The 18,214-nt window shown below is 35.4% G+C and overlaps 1 protein-coding gene across 3 annotated transcripts in view; it reads left to right on the top strand.

The window, feature by feature from the left end:
* DMXL2 (Dmx like 2) overlaps positions 1-18,214 on the top strand; it is a 156,256-nt gene that overhangs the window by 109,348 nt on the left and 28,694 nt on the right. For all 3 annotated transcript variants that reach the window (XM_069098053.1, XM_069098052.1, XM_069098054.1), the window contains exons 24-30: positions 2,487-3,535; positions 3,783-3,974; positions 6,298-6,374; positions 8,307-8,437; positions 12,924-13,172; positions 14,466-14,644; positions 16,888-17,018. In XM_069098053.1, the coding sequence (XP_068954154.1) occupies positions 2,487-3,535; positions 3,783-3,974; positions 6,298-6,374; positions 8,307-8,437; positions 12,924-13,172; positions 14,466-14,644; positions 16,888-17,018 (2,008 nt within the window). The remainder of the gene's footprint in view (positions 1-2,486; positions 3,536-3,782; positions 3,975-6,297; positions 6,375-8,306; positions 8,438-12,923; positions 13,173-14,465; positions 14,645-16,887; positions 17,019-18,214) is intronic.

Below are 18,214 nucleotides of genomic sequence, written 5' to 3'. Positions count from 1 at the left end.
TGGACCTCCCCACCTCCCAAAAAAGGAAAAGGGGGAAGTATTTTTTAAATCTCTGGGTTAGCATTCTCTACTTTTAATTCATAAGGCTGTTATTTGTTGGGTTTCTTGCCTTTCTCATTTTATGGATTCAACTGTTAATTGCTCTACCTCCACAAAAAATCTTTTTAATTTTAATAGAGTTAATGGGGAATGGAGAACATATCTAGTCATCAGTCTTGTTAGAATACCTTGAAGTCTGCTCACCTCTTTTACCTTTTAATTGCAACACTGACTATGATGACTCATCATCTGGGGATTAGGCATTTTGGGGATAATGTGGGTTTTAATATTAGTATCTAGTATTAAGCCAGTTCTTAATGTTTGGCTTTTCTTTTCTCCTTTTTTTCCCCTCTTCTTCCTGTTCTTCCTGCCGTAATCCAGCCAGAGAACTTAGAGAGACCTGGGTTTTTTGTTCTTATTCTCACTTGGGTATTTTTCTCTCATACACACAGGCACGTATGCACATACACACACACGTAAATATATCCACACTTATATATACATGCATAAATGTAGATATATACATACAATTTCCATTTTTTTCATTACCTTGATGTATTAGAAAAAGCACATAATCCTTTTGTATGTTTCCAGAGGACCTTATTGCTAACTATACAGGTAAATAGAGATTTTAAGGGAAAAAAGAAAATTACAAGAAATTTCAGTAAGCCAATTATATATTCCATTTATATGACATTATAAATGAGATTAAGGCATATTGTTCTCTTAGCTCTCTCTCTCTCTCTATCTTTTTTTTTTTTTTTGCTTTTTTTAGAGGGGAAGGCAGGGCAATTGGGGTTAAGTGACTTGCCTGAGGTCACATGGCTATTAAGTGTTAAGTGTCTGAGGCCAGATTTGAACTCAGGTCCTACTGACTCCAGGGTCTGTGCTCTATTCACTGTGCCACCTAGCTATCCCACTCTTAGCTCCCTTTACTTACTTCTTAAATCTTGAGAATTAGCTTTATCTGTTTCTTCTAATTTAAATTTCTTACATCTTAGGTCCTTAGGATATTCTTCCCTTTACGATTTCAATCTCTTAGACCCTGTAGTAGGACAGAAAAGTGTACTATAATAATGACTAGTTTAATTTCTAAAGGTTTAAGTAAGATTCATTTGTATCTTAGAGAAAATACCAGTTGTATAGACTAGCTCCAACACTTAGATCTTTTTATACACAGGCAAAGTACCTTAGGGTCCATGAGCTCTAAGTAATAGAGGGAAGAACATGATATTCGTGATAAAGGAAGAAGGGTAGGTGAAGCTAATTTTTAGTACCTCTACATTTCTATGAAAAAGATATTCCTCAGGTTTATTGTCCTTGCTATATTCTCCATTTTGTGTTCCAAACCCTATATATAAATGGCTCTTGAGGTTCTTAGGATTTGAAGTAGCCCTGGGAAGTCTGGCTGTTCCAAGTGTGGGGGAGAAGTTTTCTTCTCTAAATTCTGAGATAGCAAAGTCGGGATTAGCATTTTCCTGGTAGGTCTGGGGGGCTTTTTTCAGGGGAGGGGAGGAGAGAGAGGGAGACAGGTCATAGTTTAGCCAGACAACCTAGAGTCAATTAGAACTTGCTATATATGGGAGTAATATCACTTTCCAGGCCCCCTAATAGTTTCCTACATTTTCTTTAGCCCATTCTCCTTGGAGCACTGACATAGTTGAATGAAATTCCTACACCATTTTGGGGGCCCTTAGATAGTGTTGAGAATTCCACATGGGAATTTGTGGACTATAGGCTAAGTATACAAATGGACCTGGTCTTACTGTACTGACTGAGGAATTCAGCATCTTATTGGACTAAACTTCTTTGGCATGCTACCATAGTTCCAGATAGCCATTTGCTAAATCGCTTTTGCTAAATTTATACAAAACCACTACGGAAGTTAATGTATTGTCTGACTTCTAAAATATTCCAACTAAAGCATCTTCATATATATGATCTCCTGGTTTTACAATAATTTTTTAAGGTCAGATAAGACAAATATTATGTTATTCATTTCTTAGATGTAAATAAAGCTTAGGTTCTAAATTACCTAAATTCTCTTTGATCATAAAACTGTTCACTGACAAAAATAAATATGTTTGTGGGAGTGACTTACTCCAAATTAGTTATGTGTTAACTTGATAAAATGGCCTTGAAAATGTCAGCTGTACTGTCAGAAATCTCTTTTTCAGTAGGTAATTTAAGTTTAAAAAACTGTTACAAGGAAGAACAATTAACAGCCTAGAGATTGTGGTATAACATACATATCCCATGTCCTTTTATTAGTTGGAAAAACTTTCGTTCATCATTTTGATATGTCTTTATATTGGAGGAATATGAGGCATATATATTAATTTAGAAAAACACAAATGGATACAATGCTCTATACTTTTAAACATTATTGAATATGATATTTTGCAGCTATTGAATATAAAAATGATATATATTTTTTATTTCCATAGTTATTATTAAATCTTGCAATCCTGCGGTATTTAGTTTTTACAACTACCTCCGGACTCACCCTTTACTTCTACGAAGAAACTTTGGCTCACCTGAAGGGACTTTAGCAACTTTAGGTCTCAAAAGTGAGAAAAATTTTATTGGTAATATTAATCTTATAGAGAGAAAATTATTCTTTACCACTGCAAATGCTCACTTTAAAGTTGGATGTCCTGTGTTAGCTCTTGAGGTACTTTCCAAAATTCCAAAAGTAACTAAGAAATCAAGCTTTTCTGTAAACAAAGACCTCCTTGGGGCTTCTGAATCCAAAGCACGGAGTGAAAGTAGTGAAAGTGTTCCCTTAAGTTCAGCCAATATGCAATCATCTCAGTTCAACTGGGGTGAAACAACATTAAAACTTGATGAGGAGCCACTCACTCTTGATTGGGGTGACGACCAAGATAGTGCTTTAGAAGAGGAAGATGATGCTGGTTTAGTAATGAAAAGTTCAGATTTGGAAAAAAGAAATGGAAAACAAGATCAGAAAATTTCAGACCCCATTATGTCACTTACCTCCCAGGAAGAGGAATCTCAAGAAGGTGACCCTGAAGTTGATGTGATTGCTGAACAACTAAAATTCAGAGCATGTTTAAAGATCCTCATGACTGAACTTAGGACATTGGCTACAGGTTATGAAGTAGATGGAGGAAAACTCAGATTTCAGCTCTACAACTGGCTGGAAAAAGAAATTGCTGCCATGCATGAAATATGTAATCACGAATCAAGTGGTAAAGATTACCCCAGCAAAACATACTCTAAAATAGATGGTGATATCCTTGATTTTGAAGAAATGATGGACAAACCAGAAGTTGGCTCATATGAGCGCCACCAGTTAGAAAGACGAAGATTACAAGCCAAACGAGAACATGCCGAAAGGCGGAAGTTGTGGCTACAGAAAAACCAAGATCTTTTAAGAGTATTTCTTAGCTACTGCAGCCTTCATGGGGCACAAGGTGGTGGCCTAGCCTCAGTAAGAATGGAACTCAAATTTTTGCTTCAAGAATCACAGCAGGTATGACCATTTCTCAAATTTCCAATTTCTTAGTTCAATAATTTGAGCACTTGTTCAACTCTAGCCTTGTTTGGGGTTAACAGAAGCAAATTCCATTTCTATAGTGTTAAAAAGTCAAGACATTCATGCCAGAAATATTAGTATTTTAACCAAAAAATTCAGTTAAGCTTGATTATAATTAAATTTCAATCATTACTAGTATTTTTTGTCAGGTAACTGATGCTTTTGTTTTAAAAAACTATAATAGGAAACAACAGTGAAGCAGCTCCAGTCACCACTACCATTACCCACAACACTACCTCTGCTTTCAGCAAGTATTGCTTCAACAAAAACGGTTATAGCTAATCCTGTATTATATCTAAATAATCACATCCATGATATCCTTTATACCATTGTTCAGATGAAAGTGCCACCACATCCCAATGTTGAAGATGTGAAGGTAATGCAAAGTTTATTATCATTTACTCTCACAAGTTTTATAAATATGCATATATATTACATGTATACATATTATACAGATTGTTCTAAAAGCCTTAGTGCAGTTTAAACCTTTAGTTTCTTAAAGTAATTTAATAATCTAAATTAATGATGGAATTTAATTTATAATAATAAAAATTTAATTAATAATTTAATTTAAATGAAAGTAATTTAATACTCAGTAACTTAAAACTATACTAAGACTTTTGGGATACCCTATGAAATGTGTGTATGTGCATATACACATACACACACACACACACATATATATATATAATATATATTATGTACAAACACTTTAAAAAATTACTTCCAACTAATGTCTAGAGGCAATAGCCGATAGTGATTTTTGTCTGATCTGTCATGTGTTCTTTTCAGTACCTCTTTTCTCTATTGCTTCAAGATTGCTTGTCCGTTAAATTTACATTTTAGCATCAAGGATGCTATTCATCTCTGAATATTTCTGGAAAAGTAATAGTCTCTCTTTAAGACAGAGAAAACAGTTGACTAGTATTAATAAGTGGCAATCACCTTTGTCACTTATTAGCCAGTTTTGACTTCCTTCATTCTATATATTTGGCCTGTACTGTTCTTTAAAATGAAGCACTAATTCAGTATGCAAGTATGGTTGGACATTTCCCAGCCAAATAAAATATTAGTGAGTGACTGATGATCAGTATATCAAAAATGGCAAGCCTTTTAATATCTGGGAAAGGAAGAAACTTCCTTGGGTGTTTATCTGCAATTCTTTAGTTCCCTTCTGGTCCTGGAATGTCATATACAGTAACTAAGGAAAATTGGGGTTAGTTGCCCATAGTACCACGCAAATATAACCTTGATTTCTCACTCTGAGGAATTAAACAATTGAGTAATGCCAAGAATGAACAGGAGGCAAGGTGGGAACCTAAGAGTTGAGCAGGCTTCCCCTATACCATGCTTTACTTAGAGGACCAAGTTCTCTTTTCTTTTCATATGGGAGGGATCCCCTGTATGCATCTGCTTGGTAAAGTTCCTGGGAGAAGAGTTTTTATCTGCAAACTGTAGTGAGGATGCTTCGAGGGAGGGGAGTGCCTCTGGAAGACTTCATGCCACATGTATAAGCTGAAAATATTAGTCAGCAGTGGAGGGTCTAGGAGTGGGGGTAAGATAGAAATGATCTATCATTGACTGATTACAATTAATCTGTTTGGGACCCCTCATCTATCTATGAATATATACTGAATAGTTATAAAATGAATTATTTTGTATTAATATTTAGTATAGTTAGGGGCACTATGAAATAGTAGATAGAGAACTGGCCTGGGAGCCAGGAAAGTCATGGCTTTGACACATCCTGACTGTGTTATCTTGATGAAGGTACCTAACTTCTCAACAGTCTAATCATCACTTTAAGAATACAAGTTGTAGAACAAGTGTAGACCCCTCCATTGATAAACAGAGTTTTCTCCCTAGGGAGTTACCTATACCAGTGAAATCATGGTTCTGATACTATATGGCACAGACTACTTGATTACACTAATACTGGTTTGGTAAATATGGAAAAGAGGAGTTTGAAATGATGTATGAAAATATAAACATTCTTGGTTCTTAATGATTTGAATATAACTTTCAAAAAATATCATGGAATTAGACTTCAGAGGATCCCTAAAGTACTAATATTCTGTCATTCTAGAGAAATTGATTTATCTGAGTAATAGGTTTCAAATTGATATACAGATTCTGGTGGCTTTGAAACTTTATTACCTGTACAGGATAGACTCTGTTCATTGGAATAGATTGCTCTACTTTTGGAAATGCTTTAAAGTCTCCTTTGGACCATGAGTACCATTCTAATACAGTTTGATATAAATATAATTTGCTAAATGGATCCAATCCTGCTAATCTAAAAGTGAAGGGTTTTTTTTTTTCCTATTTTCACTGGTATTATTACTGTTATTTTCAATTTGGGGCATCTTCAGGGACAAACCTATACTAAACCAATCATTTATTTCCAGGTTAATACTTGTTTTCCGTTGTTGTCCTTAGAACCCAGTGAAAGTCATTCATTAGTACTTCAACTGACCTTTAGCATTAGTGAGAAATGCCACAGTAGCATCAACATATATTGATTAAATCAGTCCAAAGTGTTGGAGAGGCTGGCTATCTTCTTTAAATATGTACCTGTTTTACTAATCAAACTGTATTTATGACAACAATGAGAATCTCGTTAATTTCTGATCTCTGACTATTTTACTGTTGTATAGAAATGTTAGTACAAAATGTAATTTTGGCTGTTTTGGTTTTAGGTGCACACACTTCATTCACTAGCAGCTTCACTTTCTGCATCTATTTACCAAGCATTATGTGACAGTCATAGCTACAGGTAAAAAACCCTAAACAAGTAGCACTAATACACACACAAAAAAACCAAATTGAATGAAAGTGTTCCAGAATTATGTTGTTGTTGTTTTTAATAAGGTTCTGTGTCCTTATGTGTATTTTAATAAAGCATGGAAAATAAAAAAAAAAAGAATGGAGAATCAGGGGAGAAGTGCCCTTTTCATAGTTTTGTATCATCATTTATTTTACTTTATATTTCTCCCATCAGAAACTGGTTTAGATATTTGATACATAATTTATTCTCTAAATATGATTGCTAATTTGGAAGTATTTTGTATGCATTTATTTTTTAAATTGACATTTTAAATAGATAGCTTTAAAAAACAACCAAGTAACCGAAAAAGTTTCCTTTCACAGCTAGTCTAATCCTTTCACAGCTAGTCTAATTTAAAAAAGTGCCAGGAACAGACAGTGTAGAAGATGACAAAATGGAGTTATTGAAGTTGAGTTCCACGTTACTCATCAGTTTTTGGCATCTAGGAAAAAAACCTCATTTTGTTTTATTAGAGCTTCTTATCTCATGTTCTGATTTTAAATGGAAGATCCTTTTGAAAAAATGAGAAAATGATGTTCTTTTGGCTTAAAGAATAAAATTTTGTTTCTGTGGGACATCATCATAATTTATATGCCTTTGGACATATAAATGGGAAGAAATGATTACAAAATTTCATTTTCTCAATGCCAAATAGTGTTCATTATAACTTGTATACTTTGAGTTCTGATGTTGGGATATAATAATTATGGAGAAATAAAATCACATGAATATATGGTCCAAATTTCATTTAAAAAATATTAATAAATGAGTCCCTCATTGCTGGACCTCTTCAAGTGGAGCCTGGATGACACTTTTCTAGGATATTTTAAGATGATTCGTAACTAGGTATGAGTTGGAACATTTATCTCTCTGATTTTTTCCAGCTTTGAGATTCTGTGCATGATTTAAAGCAGAGGTTGACAAACTACAATAGCCTGTGGACCAAATCCAGACCTCCTTCTGTTTTTGTGACACCCAGAGCTAAGAATGATTTTTACATTTAAAAGAATTATTTTAAAAAATATAAAAATCATTCTTTGCTTGTGAAACTGTATAAAAACTGGCAGTGGGCTGGATTTGACCCTGAGGCTGTGACCTCCTAATTTAAAGTATGAATAACTAAATGCTAGAAGCAGATACTTTTTGAAAATCTCAATAAGATGTAAGAAATTTACATTTGTAGAATTTGTTCCTTGAAAATACAGCAGTTTTAAATAAGGTTTTTTTTAAGTACCATGTGAAGAATGGGCTATACATTAATAATAATTAATATTAATTTAATTAGTCCATTTCTAAGCAAGACTAAAACATTTGAAAAATGCAAAAAAGAATGCTAATTCATATGACTGTGGAGCATCTTAATGTATAAAAACATATTGACTAATTTCCCCCACTGACCAAAGGGTGCCTATTAACAAATCAGCTGATCTGTTTCAGTTTTGAGACAAATTTTCCAGACCAAAGTTTGGATTGACCACCACTGAATTATGTTACTGATGACTTCTTACTTCTTCTAGCACTAAAATATAGCTACTACAGAGAAGTTATTTGGAAACATTTTATCTAAGGATTAAATATTTTTAAAAAACAGTTCTCTAAAGGTCCTTTCCATTTTCAGTTTAAGGATAAACTTACTGCCCTATATTACTACCAAAATAGATTATTGGCTTAGAAATATAACAGAATGTGACAGTGATTTGCTTACCACTCATTTCTTTGTTAAGAACAAGTAATGTAAAGAATTTTTAATCCCTGATAATACAGTGTAACTTACATCCTTTGTGCCTTCATTTTGAAAATACAAATAATTAAATATTTGTAATGAATTCAAGTTCAAGAATGTTCTCAGATTCCCACTAGAAATGCTTCATTTATTTTTAGTAGCCAAACTGAGGCAAATCAGTTTACTGGAATGGCTTACCAAGGGCTTCTTTTAAGTGATCGTCGAAGACTAAGAACGGAAAGTATTGATGAACATGCAACACCAAATTCATCTCCTGCTCAATGGCCAGGTGAGAGGAATTCATGTTGTGGGTTTTGGAGGATTTTTTGCTTGTAATGTGACAATTTCTTTTTAAAAAATTAAGAGATTGAATGAGTGATTTTCAGTGACATCAAATATAGAGAATTAGAACTCTTAAGTTGCAAGTATTACTATTGTGAACTGCACAAAGCAAAGAGCACACACAAAAAAAAAAGATGGTATTTCCATTTATATATGGGTTGCTATTTATCCTTAGGTTTTCTGAGTTTACATCTCAGAAAAGAGTTCCGTAAGGGACTAGTAGATGGGTTTTATGAAAATTCAAAGGAAAATGTGACTGTTTTTGACCAGGACTTCTTTTAACACTTGTCTAGCCTTTTTCTTTGAGGACATTTAGTGATGGGTAATTCTCTACATCCTGAATCACAGTGCTATTCTACTTTTGGACAGATCTGGTTGTTAGCATTTTTTTATTATATTGAACCAAAATCAGCATCCTTGCAGCTTTTGTTCTTCTAGTTTTGCCCTCTAGGAACAAGAAGAACAGATTTCCCCTCTTATACATAGCTTTTTAAGTATTTGAAGACAGTTGCCATTTTCCCCTTAAGTCTTCTTCAGCCTAAACACGTTTATGGCATGGTTCTGGGTCCCTTCAGCACCCTGGTTCTCCATCTCTCCTTACCCTGAAAACTCCTTTAGGAACTTTACAGCTTGTCAGTGTTCTTATTTAAATGTGGCACCTTGAACTGAACATAGTGTTCCAAATTTGGTCTCACCAGGACACAGAGTACAGTGGGAAAATACAGTGCTTCTCTCCTTCTGGACACTCTGCTTCTGTTGAGGCAGCCTAAAAGTGAACTAACTCTTTTGTCTGTTGTGTCACTCATGAGTCTTTTTCAGTATGAATTATCTAATTTTGTTTTCCCCTGCCCTGTACTTGTTCAATTACCTTTTGTTTTTAAACCTAATTGTAGGACTTTACATTTACCTTGTTAAGTTCCTTCTGACTGGAGAGTACCCAGGCCCCTCGGACAAATGCAGTCCTCTTTGGTATATTGACCCAAGGGGTCATTTTCTTTGATTGTAGGATTTAGAACTGGAAGGATCATGTAATCCAAGCCTCTCATTGCATTTAGCCAGTTTTTCCAAACCTGTGCCATTCTTTCAGTGCTTCTAAATGTGCCTCCAAAATCAAATATTATATTCCTTTCCTCCTAGCCTTGGATTCAAGACTCTGAAGTGCCACCTACTCAAAGTGTTATGTAGTCCATTGAGGCTAATTGTCACCTCCCTTTGGCTAAACAGACTAAGTATTGGAGTTCTGACCTCAGTGACTGACACCTGGGTATTCATACTCTGGCTTTCCTCTCCCTCATATCTACTCATGTAGCTGAATTCTTGGTGAAGACTTTTAATTTCTACAGTTCCCAGTTCTTGGTCTGAGGAACCATTACCTCTAACCAGAGTTCTTAGGCTTCCCACGTTCTACACGGAAGTGGAAATACTATGCTTCTTTTCTAAATGCTGCATAGATATTGGAGAAACGGTCTTAAAAATCTTTATCTAGAGAAACGAAAAGATCACAAGTGTGCCCAGCTGGGATTCAGATTCAGTTCTTAGTATATGAGGTAACCCTGCTAGAAAAGTGCTCTGAGAATGTTATTCTCTGTATCTTTTTTTTTTTCTGAGCAAGATCATAAACCATTTGTATGAAGAAGGGTGACTTCTGCAGTTACCTTGAGGGCCTTCCTTCTTGCTGAGACTATCTCTATTTCTTACTTCTTATATTTACTTTAGTATTATTGTCTCACCATTCTGTAGGATCTGTTTTCACGCCAACTGTTCCTTCTTGCCTCTGGTTTTGCAATCTCCAAGACATGTTGAAGTTATGAATTTTGACCTCTGGAAAAATGAAAATTGTTTTCCAAAGAACCTCAGTTTTTGAATATTTTGATTTTTATTCATGTCACCTAGTTTAACTCTCTTCTTCTTGTTCATGAAAAGTACTAAAACCTTAATACTCTGCTCACTTTCACTGGGGGCATTCATAGGTCTCAGCTATGTCTTTATAATGTCAGTGTAAGGAAGTTAGATATGAATAGAATTAATTTACTCAATTCCAGAACATTCTGGACAATGGGGCTTCCTCTCCCCTTAATAACAGGTTTATTGATAAAAACAAGTCAGCATGCAAATAGTATGGTTTAGTGGCTAGAGGTTTAATCTTGGAACCAAGAAGACCTAGTTTTAAATTCTGCCTCTGAGAATTAATAACTGTGTAATATGGGCAAATCTCTTATACTGTCAATGCCCTACACGGCACTTTAAGATTAGAAGTTACAGAGACAAGTAGTCAATCTCTATCATTTGAGGGAGTTTCTACAATGGAAATTCTTCACACCAATGAAATCATAGGTCTGGTCCCAAAGTAAACCTACTTAGCTCCTAGTCAGAGCATAATAAAACCACTGTTTTTATCTTGTATTTTTATTTTAGCAAACAGGGTAATTAATACATTTCAATTACTAGGTCTTCAGGGTTCCTACTATTGCTTACAATTACAACCAAAATAATTAATCAGGAAGAGTAATATGGAGGGAAAAAAAGCCTTCACATATTCTCAGAATTGTTGGGGTGCAGAAAATATGGGAGTCAAGGGGGAGGAGAGAAATCATTTCTTTTATTTAACACTTATCCCTATTAAAGAAGAAAATAAAAGGAAAAAAAAGTCACCTAAATGATATCCAGTTTGTGTCTCCTTTGAATCCTAAAGCAACTAGAGAGATAGTATTGTGTAGTAGAAAGAGTACTGATCTTTCCTGGAGTCGATGGAATCTGAGTTTGCATCTCATCTTTGCCATTCACTACCTATCTTTGATCAAATCCTTTAACATCTCTGAGCCTTAGTTTTCTTGTCTGTTAAATGAAAGAATTGGCCTTTTGAGGTCCTTTTCAGTTTTCAATCTATGGCCTATGAACTAACAAGCAGAAACTTATCTAAGCAATACTCTGTTTTCCACCTAGGGTAGATTAAATATAAACCTTCTTACTGGAGCCCAGGAATTGGAAATCTAATATTCCTGGTCTAGAAAACTTTTTACCAAATTTCTCCTTTCCCTCCCTCTCTGGTGCTATTATCAGCCTAGATCTTTTCTCCTAGACCAAAGGTACTGAACCTCCAAATTTGAGACTTTAAAGAAAGAAAACCCTAAATATAATTCATAGCTTTTTGTCAGATAAGTGTTAGTTTCTTCTCTATATCAATGTTCCCTTATAGGCAGCTTTTTTTCCCCCCAGTTACTGAGAGAAGAACTCGACATCTGACAAAAACTGCTTTTAAATTGGATAGCAATCTGACAGAAATTAGGTTTAGGCCAAACACCTTCTATCATATATCAAGATAAGCTCCAAATGCATACATGACCTAGATATAAAAGGTCATATTATAAACAAATTAGGGGACTAAGGAAGAAATTACCTTTTGGATCTGTAGATAAGGGAAGATAGGACTAAACAAGTGATAGAGAAGATAAGAGAAAGAATTGATAAATTTAAAATTAAAAAGCTTTTGCCTAAACAAATCTAATGTAATAAAAGAAGGGGAACAGGTAACTAGGAAAAAATCTGTATTGCAGGTTTCTCTGATAAAGGTCTTATAGCCAGGATAAGTAAGGAAATAATTCAGATGTATGAGAATAAGAACCATTTCCCAATAGCTAAATTTTCTTTGAAGAGGCAGTTTTCAAATAAAGAAATCCAAGCAATCAGCAGCCATATGAAGAAATACTCCAAATCACTTGAAGCAATTTTACTCTTAAGTATTGTTGTATGAAGAAAATATAGTAGATAAAAATTCCAGTTAATTTTTTTTTAAGCAATTGGGGTTAAGTAACTTGCTCAAGGTTACACGGCCAGTTATTTTTTTGTGTGGGTGCTGAGTATCCGAGGCTGGAACTGATCCTGGGTTTCCTGACGCTGGGGCCAATGCTGTTACTCACTGTGCCACCTGGCTGCCCCTAAGCAATGGGGTTAAGTAACTTGCTTAAGGTTACATGGCCAGTTATTTAATTCCAATTAATTTTGCCACTACTTCCTTGTAACTCAGTATCAGGTGTTCTTCACCTATGATCTCTGAATTTAGCTTTTTAAATATTTTGGTAACTATAGTCCTTTGTATTTCATGTACTTAAAAACATTCTGAGAATGGGTCCATAGGCTTAGCCAGATTGCCAAAAGAGTCCACGACGACAACAACAACAAAAAAATTAAGAACCTATGCTCTAGATGCTGAAAACATTAAATCTTAATCAAATGGTGGGAGGGTACTTTTGGTCTAGAACTTAAATACTTTTATAATACCATCACTGCTTTTTAGAAGGACAATTTTAACCATTAAGCAAGAAATGATGCCAGTAAACATGGCACAGTTTTTCAAGAAAAGTTTGTACATTGTCTGTTATAGATTGTAGATTTTTCTTTCTGTACTGTAAACTGATTATGCTACCGTGTTGCAGGTGTGAGCTCCCTTATCAATCTGTTAAGCTCTGCTCGAGATGAGGACCAACCAAAACTGAACATCTTGTTGTGTGAAGCTGTTGTTGCTGTCTACTTAAGTTTATTGATACATGCTCTTGCCACAAATTCTTTCAATGAATTATTTAGACTGGCAGCCCACCCATTAAATAATAGAATGTGGGCTGCTGTGTTTGGAGGTGGAGTGAAACTTGTGGTGAAGCCTCGAAGACAATCAGAAAATATTTCAGGTGAGATAACTTTGATGACATTAGTGTTTGTATGTGAATTTACATAATCTTGAGTTTAAAGGAAAACAGTTTCAATTTCCTACTTTTAGGAACTCAAAAAATCATTGTCTTATTAAAATCCTTGGTGTATAATTTGCACTGACTACCTTCAGTGCCAAGATGAACGACTGATCCCTGATAATCATGAATAACATGATTTTCTGAAATGTCTGTTTCTGTAGTCTGTCTGTTCTGAGGCTGAGAAAATGTGAACATGTTTGAATGATGCAAAGAAGGAAGCAGAGAGGTTTAAATATAATGTTCAAGAGAATGGTATGTTTTATTGATAGAATTATAACAGGCTCCTGAGAGTATATCAGTAATTTAAACCCACATCCAAATCCAAATTTTTAAGCAACATCAAGGATGATTGTTTCTTTAATGTTCATATTTTGTTATTGTTCCTTTTTTTCTAAAATTGAGTCACTGATGGAGCATTCTGTCCTTTCCCCTGTCCTTCCCCCCTCCCACCCATACAGAATGCTGTAATTGTGTCACAAATACCATCATCACACAGATGCTTCTTGTACCAAGCAATTCCTACTTACTACCTAGAACCACTATATTTCCAAGTACATTATATTTCTTTGGGAGTTCTAAACCCATACTGACCATTACTCTAGGAGGGATAGAACCCAAGTGACTAACAGATGGTGCCAAAGATAAGTAAGGATAGTTGGTAAGAGAGCACCTGATTGCTCTACATAAATTTAAATCATCTGAGCCAGATTATATCCTTGGGTCATTAAAGAACTGGAATGTGTGATTCCTGAGCCCCTGTCAGTAGTATTTGAAACATTATGGAAATTGGGAGAGGAATTGGAGAAGAGGTACAGAAAATGATATCATTCATTTATTCAATTTATATTGCTTTTGAATTTAGTTATTTATACATCATATGCCTTATCTCCCCAACCTGACTGTGCAAATTCTAATAGGCAGGCATCACGTTTCTTTGTGATACCTATAGGACCTATAGCAGTATTAGCATATCTAAAATATTTCTTAATTCAGCTTCTTTCTGCTGGAAGAGTGCAGTTTGTATTGGGGCAAGATGACTTTGTCATGTCTGCCTGAGCCCTGTTATGGCTGCTGATAGGTTGGTATTTTACTGGGAAAATTGCAATAGTCTCCTTCAAATGCAATTCTAATTAATTTTGGCCAAACTACAATTTTTCCACAGTAGGATGAAAAGAAGTATGAACTGTTTAAACTAATAGTAGAAAATGAGCTCTGACTTTACTTCCCAATCAGCACCTCCTGTTCCTTCTGAAGAAATAGATAAACATCGGAGACGTTTTAACATGAGAATGCTAGTACCTGGAAGACCTGTAAAAGATGCAACACCACCACCAGTGCCTGCAGAAAGACCATCCTACAGAGAAAAGTTCATCCCTCCAGAACTTAGTATGTGGGATTATTTTGTTGCAAAGGTAAGGCACATGAAGAATGCGAATTTTATCTCTTTGAATATTATTTCAGCCAAGTAACAACAATCTATATTCCTTCATCTGAAAAGTCAGAATGTGTGCAACTGCTATGAGATGTTGTATCACTTAAGATAAGATACTTAAGTACATGCAGTGCAGTCTTGGTTATGACTGAAAGTATGGGTTATTTTAATGCATTTAAATATTTAATTAAAATTTCTTACAGTACACCACCACAAACCCAGACACAATCTGATGCCAGAAATACAAATATCCATGGATTTAACAAATTCCTTGGATTTTAGTGCCAAACTGCATGTCTGCAGTTTACCTTCCTCCCACCTCCGTCTCTGTCTTTGTTCCTCTTTCTTTCTCTCTATATTTATCATATCCACATGCTTTTTTTTTTTTTAAATGCCCTTGCTTTGAGATCACATTTGTTTCTGGATCTTACCCCAGCCCTGGAATTGAAACCCCCCCAATCCCTCCCCTTATAACACAGAAAAACAGTTAAACAAAAACAATGGATAAGATTACTGACTGTATCAATGTATGTGAGACTCTTCCTCATAGTTCCTTGTTTTTTCTCTGAGAAGAGGTAGTTATGCTTTGCATATAATCTGTGCATTGATCTTTTCACTTACTTGGCTGTCACCACTGTGTATATTGTTCTTCCTAAAGAGCCATCTTTGACTCCTGCCTACTTCTTTAGTCTCTGTATTCAGTCACTTATTAAGGCAACCATGCCAGGCACATTCTTGCCTCTGTGCCATGCTCACGTTACTGTAGTTCCCTCCATGTAGAGTGATCTTCTCCTTTCTAACCACTTCTCTGAATTCTGCCTTTCCTTTAAAATTCAGTTAAGGTATCCCCTTCTCTATTAAACTGCACATAAACTCTTTCTCTATTTTACTTACTATCTGTTCTGCTCATCTGATACTAAGCATCTACTAATTTATATTATGGTTTATATCTGTCTTCCTCAACTACATTGTAAACTCTCTGAAAGATGAACCCTGTCTTTTTTATTTCTCCTAGTGTCTAGCATTGTACATATTAAATATTTGATAAATGTTTGTTTAACCAAATATATTGACTGACTTGTAGTGATGGTAGAGTAGCAGTGGACTCCTGGGAGTTAGAAGACCTGACTCTAGGCCTGACTTCTGTGCTAACCAGTTTTGTGACCTTGGACCTTCTTCTTATCTGCTAGATGAAGGCATAGGAATGAATGGGTGCTATTTAAAAGTCCCACTTAATTTTTTAAGCCCTTTGATCAGAATATTTAAGTGACTCTTGAAGCTTTTTTTTTTTAATCTCAATGCTTCAGAAAGACAGTTTGGGGTGTTTTTTGCTTTTTGAAGGGGGGGAGGCAGGGCAATTGGGGTTAAGTGACTTGTCCAAGGTCACATGGTTAGTAAGTGTTAAGTGTCTGAGGCCGCATTTGAACTCAGGTCCTCTTGACTCCAGATCCAGTGCTCTATTTACTCTACCACCTAGTTGCCCCCCAAAAGACAGTTTTTTAATCCAAATTTTTAGGCTTAATCTTTCTCTGTATTCTAATTTGTATTTTGAGTTCACTTTGATAATTTCAGGTCATTGACTGTCTACCTCATTTAACTGGTACTGAAATACTTTATTTGAGGGAGGTTTTATCATCTCCTCCTTGAGACTTTGTCTTTTAAAGTCTTATAGAATAATAAACCAGGGATTCTGGGCAGCCAGGTGTCCCAGTGGAGAGAGCACCAACACTGAAGTCAGGAGAACCTGAGTTCAAATTTGGCTCTAGACATTTACTAGTTGTGTGATTATGGGCAAGTCATTTAACCTTGAATGTCTCCTTCCTGCCCCATTCCTCACCTCCCACCCACAAAAAAGAATGATAAGCCAGGGCTTAAACAAAATACTCTCAGGGATTTGTTGGGAAATTTTTCTATCCTAAGTGTCTACTCCATTCTTGTTCCTATTGCATTCTAGTCTCAAAGTTTCTAATTATTTTCCATATTTACTACAATCAGGATGTCATTTTTGTCATAGAGGGTTTATATATTTTCAGTACATCATTAGAGTCTTACTAGTATGATTAGTAAGAAATGACAGTAAACCCCATTTTGAGTTTTTAGTCAGAGATTGGTGTCATTTCACATCTGAATTAGAAAGTGGGCTTATTTTGTATTTTAGAAACAATTTTACTTTTCTTTTCTTTTTTCTTTCTTTTTTTTAAATAATTTTACCTTTCATTGCAGCCATTTCTACCTTTATCTGATAGTGGCCTTATATATGATTCAGATGAAAGTATTCATAGTGATGAAGAGGATGATGATGCTTTTTTTTCTGATACACAAATCCAGGAGCATAGAGATCCAAATTCCTACAGGTGAGTGAAGAATGCAGTCAACAGATCTTGATCCATTTTGTTTAGCAACTGAGGGAAATGCAGAGTTTAGATCAGACATATTTCTTGCACTTAATAGAGCTTACAGTCTGGCTTGGGAATATGATATATATACAGGTAATTGTAACACAAAATAACATGACAAGTGAATTAAAGAAGATCAAACAAAGTATATTGTGAGTTCTGGAGGCATTAAGTCTTTGCCATTAGAAAGAGTTAAGGAAGGACTCATAATGAATGTGATATGTGAATTGAATATGTATTCTACAGGTGAGTGGTGGGAGGTGGAAGGGTAGAAGGATGGGTAGATTCCAGTCATAGAGAAGCAATGTGATTATTAGGCTGACATCCCAAAGAGAGCAAAGGGATCCATATGTACAAAATCATAGTAGTTCTTTTTGTAGTGGCAAAGACAACTAAGGTGGTTCCCATCAGCTGGGAAATACATGAACCAGTGAGGGCATATGAAGGTAACTGATCCAGATTCAAAGAATGAAACATTGCCCACTTGTAAGAATTTTTCATTCTAATGGGGAAATCATGCGCACGTGTGTGTGTGTGTGTGTGTGTGTGTGTGTGTGTGTGTGTGTATAAATATATGCATGTGTATGTGTGCAAATAGAATAAATAAGCTATTTTTATTAATTAAACATAAGCTATTTATAAAGAAAATAGGCAGAGAGGGCAGTAGCAATTGAGGATCAGTAAAGGTTTCATGTAGAAGGTGGTGCTTGAGCTTCATCTTGAAGGCTGAGGAATTCTCAGAGATACAGGTTATGACTTAATGCATACTAGGCATGAAAGATGGCCAGTGCAATGGCATAGAGATGGAATGGGGCTCGTTGTGGGAGAAAAAGAGAAAAGACCAGTTTGGCTGCATAGTAGAATATGAGAGGGGAAGTGATATGTAAATGATTCTAAAAAGGAAGGTGGAACAAGGGTCTAAGGAACTTTCAAAGCTTGACAGAGATATTTTATATTTTACCTAGAGTTAATAGAATGCTCCTGGAGAGAGAGAAAGAGAGAGACAGAGAGAGAGAGAGAGAGAGAGAGACAGAGAGAGAGACAGAGAGAGAGAGAGAGAGACAGAGACAGAGACAGAGACAGAGAGAGAGACAGAGACAGAGAGAGGGAGAGTGTGTGTGTGTGTGTGTGTGTGTGTGTGTGTGTGTGAGTGT

Source organism: Petaurus breviceps, unplaced genomic scaffold (assembly GCF_028583685.1).
Source record: "Petaurus breviceps papuanus isolate PSGF00001 unplaced genomic scaffold, PetGlider_PUasm1.0 37, whole genome shotgun sequence".
Taxonomy (NCBI): Eukaryota; Metazoa; Chordata; class Mammalia; order Diprotodontia; family Petauridae; genus Petaurus; species Petaurus breviceps.
This window is presented reverse-complemented; position numbering and strand designations above follow the sequence as displayed.